This window comes from Rhinopithecus bieti, unplaced genomic scaffold (assembly GCF_001698545.2).
Source record: "Rhinopithecus bieti isolate Rb0 unplaced genomic scaffold, ASM169854v2 scaffold_44745, whole genome shotgun sequence".
In the NCBI taxonomy this organism is placed as follows: Eukaryota; Metazoa; Chordata; class Mammalia; order Primates; family Cercopithecidae; genus Rhinopithecus; species Rhinopithecus bieti.
The window spans coordinates 220,045-230,328 of record NW_016818280.1 but is presented as its reverse complement, the minus strand read 5'-3'; the positions used below and the strand labels follow the sequence as shown (position 1 = coordinate 230,328).

At 54.4% G+C, this 10,284-nt stretch overlaps 1 protein-coding gene across 14 annotated transcripts in view; it reads left to right on the top strand.

Moving 5' to 3' along the window:
* The window catches only part of TANGO2 (transport and golgi organization 2 homolog), a 49,235-nt gene extending 40,386 nt beyond the window's left edge, over nt 1-8,849 (top strand). For 6 of the 14 annotated variants that reach the window (XM_017856692.1, XM_017856688.1, XM_017856689.1 and 3 more), the window contains 3 exons: nt 3,197-3,350; nt 5,002-5,106; nt 6,219-7,577. In XM_017856692.1, coding sequence (XP_017712181.1) covers nt 3,197-3,350; nt 5,002-5,106; nt 6,219-6,339 — 380 coding nt within the window. In that variant the 3' untranslated portion in view covers nt 6,340-7,577. Of the gene's footprint in view, nt 1-780; nt 1,523-3,196; nt 3,351-5,001; nt 5,107-6,218 lie in introns of those variants that run through there. The other 8 variants (XM_017856693.1, XM_017856694.1, XM_017856700.1 and 5 more) reach the window with 4 other exon arrangements.
* Nucleotides 8,850-10,284: the final 1,435 nt, after the last annotated feature.

Genomic DNA, 10,284 nt, shown 5'->3' with positions numbered 1-10,284 from the left:
TATTTATTTATTTATTTATTTTATTTATTTATTTTTTTTTTGAGACGGAGTCTTGCTTTGTCGCCCAGGCTGGAGTGCACTGGCACGATCTCCACTCACTGCAAGCTCCGCTTCCCGGGTTTACACCATTCTCCTGCCTCAGCCTCCCATGTAGCTGGGACTACAGGCGCCCGCCACTGCGCCCGGCTAATTTTTTTAAATGTATTTTTAGTAGAGACGGGGTTTCACCATGTTAGCCAGGATGGTCTCGATCTCCTGACCTCGTGATCCACCCGTCTCAGCCTACCAAAGTGCTGGGATTACAGGCGTGAGCCACCGCGCCCGGCCGAGGTGCTCTCTTTAAAGAGGAGAAGGGCAGTTTGAATTTTATGCCTCCTGAGGTCCATATCACACAATAGGGTCATACATATTCAATAGGTTTGGGGAAAAGCTATACATATTTATGAGGGGACCCGAGAACATATGCAATAGATAAACATATATGTAACATACATCCCATGTTCACTTTGGGGCGGGGTTTTAGCATTAAAATGAGGTAAAATCTGGCTCTTTCCATCAGAAGGTGAGCTCTAGGACACAGTTGGAGCGCAGCCTATATGAACTGCTGAAACTGGCTTACGGTCTGTAGTTGCTTATCAGAAAAGAGTGTTTGAAGGCTGGTTCTCTGTCCAGTCGGGGTTGTAGTAGTCTGGGCTGTAAGTCAGAGTTAAGAGGGTCTGATAATGTATGTGATCACTGCTATTGTGAGGAAGTTTATCAAGAGTGTGTTTTTTCTTGTAGCCATAGGAATTTAAGGAGTTGCCGAGCCAGCTGCCCTGAACCCTCAAGCCAGTTGGTACTTTTTGTCTCTTCCCTTCATCCATTAATGGACACTTGCATTGTTTCCACCTTTCACCTGTTATAAACAGTGCTGCTCACAGTGTGACCTCACAGCGTTTGTGTGGGCGTGTGTTTTTATGGCTCTTGTGTGAATACCTAGGAATGGAGTTGTTAAGTTGTATGGTAACCCTGTTAAACCTTTTGAGGAACATCCAAACTGTTTCTCAAAGCTGCTGCAGCCTTATGCATTCCCACCAGCAATGTATGCGGGTTGCAGCTTCTCTGAATCCTCGCCAACACTTGGCTATTTTCTGTGTTTTTGGTGATAGCCATGATAGTGGGTGTGAAGTGGAGTGGCCTCGTGGTTTGGTTTGCATTTCTCTGATGGCTATGATGTTGAACAGCTATTCTCATGCTCGTTGGCCGTTTGTATGTCTTCTTTGGAGAAATGGTTATTCAAATTGGATTATCTTTTTGAGTTATAGGAGTGCTTTATACATTCATTCTAGCTACAAGTCTCTTATTTAAAGCACAAAGCTTTAAATTTTTAAGTCCCATGTCTCTTTTTTTTTTTCTGTTACTCATGATTTTGGATTCTTTTCTAAGAAACCATTACCTAATCTAAGGTCATGAAGCTTTCCCCCTGATACTTTCTTCTCAGAGTTTTATCGTTTTTGCTGTTTCACTCGGGTCTTTGGTTGGATTTAAGTTAACTTTTTTTTTTTTTTTTTGAGACAGGGTCTGGCTCTGTCACCCAGGCTGGAGTGCAGTGGTGCAGTCATGACTCACTGCACCCTCAACCTCCTGGCCTTAAGAGATCCTCCTTCCCTGGTCGGGTGCAGTGGCTCACGCTTGTAATCCCAGCACTNAAAAAGAGATCCTCCCTCCCAAGTAGCTGAGACTGCAGATGTATGCCACCATGTCCAGCTAACTTTTAACGTTTTGTAGAGATAAGGTCTCACTATTTTGCCCAGGCTGGTCTTGAACTCCTGGGCTCCAGTGATCCTCCTGCCCCAGCCTCCCGATGTGCTGGGATTATAGGAGTGAGCCACCTCTCTCGACCTGAGTTATCTTTTGTGTATGATGTGAGGTAGAGTCCAGAGTCCAGCTCCATTCTTTGCCCATGACTGTGCAGTTGAATGGTCTTCCATGTCGTTCATGATGGAAAAAGCACTGTGACACCTGGGGCTGGAGGCTTGGCTCTGGGGGCCCTGGCAGAGCCAGAGCTGTCTCCCTGGGAAATGCCTTGGCCAAGATATTCTCCTGGAAGTCTGACAGGGAAAGGGGTGGTGTCTTGGTCTCTCTGGTGCATCATTTGGGGTGCATGGCTGCCATCAAGCCCACCCCTGCTGCTCTGGCTTCTAGAGAAGAGCCTCTGAGGTGAGGTGCTTCTCCACCTCAAGTCCCTCCCCTTCGCTTTTTGTGTCGTGAGAAACCCTTTTCCTGTTGGCCTTGCCTTCTGCCAACACTCTGGGAGCTTGTTCTGAGAAGCCACAGTTCAGAGAAGCCACAGTTCAGAGTCTGTGCACTGAGCCCCCTGGCTCTCCTAGCCAGGGGCCTGGCTGGTATGCAGAGGTGGGCCATGCTCTGCTGAGGCCCAGCCTGCACCTGTGCCCACTGTGTGGCACTGTTGGGGGTTCCCCAGATAGGGACGTGATTGTGGTGGGTGCCTCCTGGCCTCTGGTAGCTAATTCTCCTGCTCTTGAACTTCTCAGGTGGCCCCCCAACCTGACGTGAGGTGGAGAGGTTCCCTCTTGGCTGCCCCCTTTGCCTGTGAGATTTCAGGTTGCTCATTTCTTTTTTTTTTTTTGAGACGGAGTCTCACTCTGTCGCCCAGGCTGGAGTGCAGTGGCCGGATCTCAGCTCACTGCAAGCTCCGCCTCCCGGGTTTACGCCATTCTCCTGCCTCAGCCTCCCGAGCAGCTGGGACTACAGGCACCCACCACCACGCCCGGCTAGTTTTTTGTATTTTTTAGTAGAGACGGGGTTTCACCGTGTTAGCCAGGATGGTCTCGATCTCCTGACCTCGTGATCCACCCGTCTCGGCCGCCCAAAGTGGTGGGATTACAGGCTTGAGCCACCGTGCCCGGCCTGGGTTGCTCATTTCTTATTCATCCATCCATGCTGCTGGGCATCTGTGCCTTGTGGTCTCCTGTGGGTGCCCCTTTCCGCCTACTGCTGAGTTCTCCACTCTTTGCCAAGCCGTCAGGTCAGGAATGAGCATAGGGAAGGTGCTGGAGCATGGAGTGGCTTGGCCTTAGTCTGGCCTGATTTCATTGTCTCCAGCTGTACCCCATGTTAGGTGGGTGGCAGGTGGCAATTTGCCCTGACATGGCACAGCAAGGCCTCTGCATGGCCAGCTGATTGCTCCCCACAGGCACCTACGGGCTGAGCAACGCGCTGCTGGAGACGCCCTGGAGGAAACTGTGCTTTGGGAAGCAGCTCTTCCTGGAGGCTGTGGAACGGAGCCAGGCACTGCCCAAGGATGTGCTCATTGCCAACCTCCTGGATGTGCTCAACAATGAAGAGGCGTGAGTGGGCGGGTCCTGCTGGGGTGAGCCCTGGTGTCTCTCAACCAGGGCAGAGGGAAAGGCAGGCTCTGTTGCCCTGGGAGGCCCGTGGAGGTGGCCAGGCTGGGTCCCCAGCTGCAAGGAAGCTGACGGACATGCTGTCCTCCCTGCCTGTCCCCTCGAGCCAGCTGAGGTTTCCAACACCAGGGACTTTTGATGACAGGAGATGGGCCCAGGCCCAGGCCCAGGGGAGGCTCAGTGTGCCCAGAGGCTTGATGCAGCCACCTGGGGCCCAGAGCAGATGGATGCTCCCCTCTGCATGCCGAGGGCTAGCGGGAAGTTCCAGAAGATTCTAGACACTCAGCAAACCCAGGCGGAAGAGACAAATCATGGAAATGAGTGGCCAGGGTCAGCACTCTCAGGGTTGATGGGGCTTCCTGCATGCGGTCTGTCTCCAGCGACCCTGGGCTGAGTGCTGGGCAGGGACTTGCAGTTCCGGGAACTGCCTGGGTGTAGGTGCCCCCACCCACTTCCTTGCCCATAGGCCTCAAGGCCCCTCAGGTGCCAGGCACCGGAGTCTTGGTTGCCCCAGCCAGGGGTCCTGGTGCTTGCCGTGCCAGCCTTTCTCCCACTGGGCAAGATGCCCCACCCATCCCTCGTTCCCCACCCAGGTCAGACCACTGCCCTGCCCAGGTGACCCAGCATCCACTCCCACCCTGTCCAGCTCGCCCCCTTCAGGGAAGCCCCCATGGACTGTCTCCCACTCCTCCCCCTGGGGCCCCTTTCTGCGCCCTGTCTACCCTCCCTCTCCTCTGGGCCACTGATCTGCGGCCTCGTCCTTCAGCCTCAGCATCACTGCCTCATTGGAAGAACCCCACCTGGGCGTGCCCAGCAGCCCCTCCCAGCTGTAAGTCCACACAGGCCCCATCAGTGTGCCATCTGGGGCAGGCTGAGGACCGGCCCTGGCTGCCCTCACTGATGGCTGGAGCCCCAATGCTAGCTACAATGGCTGGCTTGAGTGGACTTCTGTCACAGGGGCAGATGCCCACAGTGCACCTCTTGGGGCACGCAGGGAGCTTGTGTGTGCTGTCTGGGGCCAAAGCTCTACGATTGAGTCATAAGTTAAGGGTAGATGGAGATTTTCCGCCTTGAGCAGAAACGTGTAGGAAACAGGCCTGTTGTGGTGGTGCATGCCTGTGATCTCAGCACTTTGGGAAGCCAAGGTGGGTGGATCACCTGAGGTCAGGAGGTCAAGACCAACCTGGCCAACATGGTGAAACTCTGTCTCTACTAAAAATACAAAATTAGATGGGCTTGGTGGTGCACGCCTGTAATCCCAGCTGACAACTGGAGCCCTGATGCTAGCTACAATGGCTGGCTTGAGTGGACTTCTGTCAGAAGAATAGCTTGAACTTGGAAGGTGGAAGTTGCAGTGAGCCAAGATCGAGCCATTGCACTCTAGTCTGGGTGACAAGAGTGAAACTCTGCCTCAAAAAAAGAAAAGAAGAGAAAAGAGAAGAGAAGAGAAAAAAGAAAAGAAGAAAAGAAACAACCCTTGCAGTTCCCCGGCCACTCCCCAGAGCCAGTTAGGCCACCAGGTGGGATGGGGCTAGACCAAGCTGTGGGCAGGCCACAGAGGGACTAATGGCCACCGCTTCCCTCCATCCTGCAGGCAGCTGCCAGACCCAGCCATCGAGGACCAGGGCAGGGAGTACGTGCAGCCCGTGCTGAGCAAGTATGCAGCTGTGTGCGTGCGCTGCCCTGGCTACGGCACCAGGTATTGCAGCCCGGTGGGTGTGCCACCTCCTATCCCATGTCTCACCTCCCACGCTAGAGGGTCGGCAAAGAAGCCAAGTGTCCCCATGTTCCATAGCGAGGGCCAGGCTCCTTCCTCACCCGAGTGGATTCCAGAGCTTCTGCCCTGTCCAGATGCAGCTACAGGGTGAGCAGATACCACAGGCTCCCGGGGCCCCACAGGCTGGGCTTAAGAAGCCAGTACATAGCCACATGGGGCCAGGATGGCCTCAGGGCTGCCTGCACATTGGTGGATCCCTGTGGGCAAACGCCCCAGCACCATGGTGGCACTAGGCCTGCAGGCTGTACCCTTGGGTGGCAGCTGCTGGCCAGCCTTTCCCGCCTGGGGCTGGCCAGCCCATTGGCAGGTGCACAGTGTCATTTCTTTCAGCCCCTCCTCTATCATAGACTCATATTCCTGTGTGTGAGGGAAAGGCAGGTGCCAAGTCCTCTCCTTGACAGGCCGCATGGCCACTGGGTCCCACCCGACGGGGAACACTGAGTGTGTGTCTGCCCTGGGAACCAGCGTGTGCCGGGGCTGCTGGGGAATCCGGTGCCACCCTCTGTCTGCAAAGCCCACAGCAGAGAGGGTTGGAGGAGAGGAGAGTGTGCTGAATGTTTGCTTCAGGTGGGCTGGCATGGCCTGGGCATTGGGAGAGAGGGCACAGGAGGGGAGTCTTCCAGATAGAGGAAGCCTGGGCCCCAAGTGGTCAACAGCTTGACCTCTTGGAAGAACCAAGCGTGGCTGTGTCTGGGAACCTGGGCCTCCGAGGGGGAAGTGTGTGGTCAGCCCGCAGGCTTCTGTGTACCATGGCTCATGCTACACAGGGAGAGCAGGGCAGGGTGGGGTGGTTCCTAGTGAAGGTAGCAGGACTCACTTAGCGTGGGCCTGCGGAGCCAACCAGAAGCTCACATGCCACTGACGGCCCCTCATCATCCCCAAGACGGAGGCTGCTGTTCTTCTGTGACTTGGCACAGCCTCCAGGCATGGGGGTCCTGCCTCTACCTGCCTGCATTCTTGCCCTAGCTGTGGCTGTGACAGGCAGGGCAGGGCTGAGGGACACCAGGTGAATGAGGGACCCTGCTCTCTTTCAGAACCAACACCATCATCCTGGTAGATGCGGACGGCCACGTGACCTTCACTGAGCGTAGCATGATGGACAAGGACCTCTCCCGCTGGGAGACCAGAACCTACGAGTTCACACTACAGAACTAACACCACCTCTGGGCGTGGCCAGTGGGCTCCTGGGGGGCCCTGCCTTGAGGGAAACCTTCCTTGGCCATACTGCATTGCACTGCCCGTGGCTTGGCCAGCATCCCCTGGATCAGGACCCTATGGTTTGCGTGTTACCTGTCTGTGTCCCCATGCCCAGCTCAGGGTCTGCCTTTATGCCAGTGGGGAGCAGCAGAGTCTGACACCAGGTCTAGGACTGGCGCAGGTACACCATGAACATGTGGATACACCTGAGCCCACTCTTGCACATGTACACAGGCACACACACGGCACACCCATACACTCCTGCACGTGCACAAGCACACACACGCAAGGCATATATACACGGACACCAACATAGGCACATGCACATGTACATGCATAGGTTTACTACACATGTGCACACATGCACAGTTGCACAGACATGCACACACACGATGCCAGACAAGGCAGAAAGGCAACTCTCACTTCTCATGTGCTTCTGGCCAGTGGGCCTTTGTTCTAGTCCGATGACAGGAGTAGGCTTGTATTTAAAAGCGGCCCCTCCTCTCCTGTGACCACAAAGCACAAGGTGTGCTTGAATTCTTGACAAGCAGACCTGCTTCTGCAGAGGAGACAGCCACATTTGGAATTGGGCACAAAGAAGACCTGAGAAAAACCCACTCTCTTTTTTTTGAGATGGAGTCTTGCTCTATTGCCCAGGCTGGAGTGCAGTGGCATGATCTCAGCTCACTGCAACCTCCACCTCCCAGGTTCAAGCGATTCTCCTGCCTCAGCCTCCTGAGTAGCTGGGATTACAGGCATGTGCCACCACGCCCAGCTAATTTTTGTATTTTTAGTAGAGACAGGGTTTCACCAGGTTGGTCAGGCTGGTCTTGAACTCCTGATATGGTGATCCACCTGCCTCGGCCTCCCAAAGTGCTGGGATTACAGGCGTGAGCCACCACGCCTGGCCGAAAAACCCACTCTCATAACAGCAGTGCAGACTCATTGCCAGATTCAGTGCCCCTGAGTGTGCCAGGGTCCTTTGTGTTTGGGACAATCCTGTGTGTGCCAGGAGGCTCCGTGTGCACCAGGGGCTCTCAGATTCCCGCTTACCCAGCTGGAGGCCATGGCCCTGGCAGCCCCATCTCAGCCAGCCCTGCTCTCTCCCTCCTCCCACCAGGTGGGGCAATCTTCATAGGAACCTGTACCCGAATGTGAGCTGCTGATAATAAAACTCTGAGGCTTTGGTGAGCGCATTTCGAGGCCTTTCCCTTGTGTGCAGGGTGCCAGTGGGAGCTGTTGCGTCTCCCATGCAGCCAGACACTCTGGACAAGGCCCTTCCCACCTCCCCCTTTCCTCACGGCTTCTTCAGTGCCACTTGTGGATGCCTGCGGGTCAGCCCATCTGTCCTTGGGCACGGGCTGCCGTGAGAGACCCCATGTGCGTGGGATGTGGTAGATGCCGGTTATGGGGCCAGTCACCCATACAGGTCCATCGGGTCGCTGTGGAGGCCCCACTGGAGGGGGAGGCAGGCTGGCCTGGACTTCTGTTGGATGGTGGGGGCCAGGGGATGGTAGGAAGGGCAGGAGAGCAGGTCTGCATCTGTCTCAGCCCCAGGAGCTCCTGGTTTGGGGCCAGCTCTAAGGAGCTTGCATACCTGGGCCTGGCCGACTGTAAGGGGGTCCTGAATATCCAATGCTGAGACGCAGACTTTTTAAAGCCTCTGGGCTTCCTGGCCTGATTGTGACATGATGCAAGTCCACCTAGGGAGGAGCAGGGACCTCCCCGTCCCTTCCCTTTCCTGCCAGGACTACTCTGCTGGGCTTGGAGCCCTCCATGGCTCATTTTGAACTCAGAAGAGTTTCCCAGCTGCGATCCAGGCTACACCCTCAGGCCTGAGGAGAAACTGAGGCCTCAAGTCCCATACGTGTCCTCTGAGTCAGGACAACTGGCTCCCGGCTGGGGGCACTGCCCTTGCTGCTAACACATTCACCTGCCCCAGTGGCCACCGTGTCCTGTGCTGGCGACCAGCACCAGCACCCAACCTGGATGGCATCCTGCCCTCATGAAGAGCCCCCCGGATGTTTACCTCTGCCCAGAGACCTGGCCTGCCCAGGAAGAGCAGTCTCTGCTCTTGCATGGGTCCCTCTGCCCCCACCCTGCCCAGGGCTCCCCAGTAGCCTGAGCCCCTAAGGAAGCACAGCCCTCAATGGTGATTCTATTGGTGTTATGAGTGGTGTCCCCCAAAAAGATATATCAGTGTCCTGACCCACAGTACCTCAGAATGTGACTGCATTTGGAGATAGAGTTTTTCTGGGGATAACCAAGGTGGAATGAGGTCATTAGTGTGGGCCCTAATCCAACACGACGGCTATCCTTATAAAAAGGGGAAGACTTAGGCTGGGTACAGTGGCTCATGCCTATAATCCCAGCACTTTGGGAGGCTGAGGCAGGAGGATCGCTTGAGCTCAAGAGTTTGAGACCAGCCTGGGGCAACATGTCGAAACGCTGTTTCTACCAAAAAAAAATACAAAAATTAGCTGGCCATGGTGACTCACACCTGTAGTGCGAGGCTGAGGTGGGAGAATCGCTTGAACCCAGGAGGCAGAGGTTGCAGTGAACCAAGATTGCACTACTGCACTCTGCCTGGGCACAGAGAGAGACTGTCTCAAAAAAACAAAAAAGGAAGATTTGGGCTGGGTGCAGTGGCTCACATTGTAATCCCAGCCCTTTGGGAGGCCAAAGCTGGAGGACTGCTTGAGCCCAGATTAGCCTGGGCAACATAGCAAGACCCCATCTCTACAGAAAAATTAAAATAAAAAAATTAGCGTGGCATGGTGGTGTACACCTGTAGTCCTAGCTACTTGGGAGGCTCAGGTAGGAGGATCACTTGAGCTCAGGAGGTGGAGGCTGCAGTGAGCTGTGATTACACCACTGCACTTCAGCCTGGATGATGGAGAAAAACCCTGTCTCTTAAAAAAAGGAAAAATAAAGATTTGGACATGGACAGATACGCACACAGGGAGAACACCGTGTAAAGACTGGAATTCTGCTCCACAAGCCAACGCATCACCAGAAGCTGGGAGAGGGGCCTGCTTCAGAGCCTTTCCTGGAGCCTTCAGAAGGAGCAGGCCTGCCGTCACTCTGATCATGGACTTCCAGCCTCCGGAGCTGTGTGACTATAATAAATGTCTGTTATTTTAAGCAGCTCCATTTGTGATGCCTTTTTTTTTTTTTTTTTTGAGACGGTCTCACTCCATTGCCCAGACTGGAGTGCAGTGGCAAGATCACAGCTCACTGCAGCCTCCACCTCCTAGGCTCAGGCAATCTTCCCACCTAGTCTCCTGAGTAGATAGGACTACAGGTGAATACGACCACATCCAGCTAATTTTTTGTATTTTTTGTAGAGACGGGGTTTTACCATGTTGCCCAAACTGGTCCCAAAATCCTGGGCTCACATGATCCTCCCACCTTGGCCTCCCATAGTGCTGGGATTACAGGTGTGAGCTACTGAGCCCAGACTGTAGTGGGTTTTTTTTTTTTTTTTTTTTTTTTTTGAGACAGAGCCTCACTCTGTCACCCAGTCTGGAGTATGGTGGCGCAATCTCGGCTCACTGCAACCTCTGCCACCCAGGTTCAAGCAGTTCTCCTGCCACAGCCTCCGAGTAGCTGGGACTACAGGTGCGCCCGCCACCACGTCCAGCTAATTTTTTGTATTTTTAGTAGAAACAGGGTTTCACCATGTTAGCCAGGATGGTCTCGATCTCCTGACCTTGTGATCTGCCCGCCTCAGCCTCCCAAAGTGCTGGAATTAACAGGCATGAGCCACTGCACCCAGCGACTGTGTTGCTTTTTTAAGGCAGCCCTAACAGACTAACACAGTTGTGATCTTCACTTTACAGATGAAGAAACTGTGGCTTGGGGAGACACCATAATGGCCCCCCAGTTCCCAGCCAGGTGGAG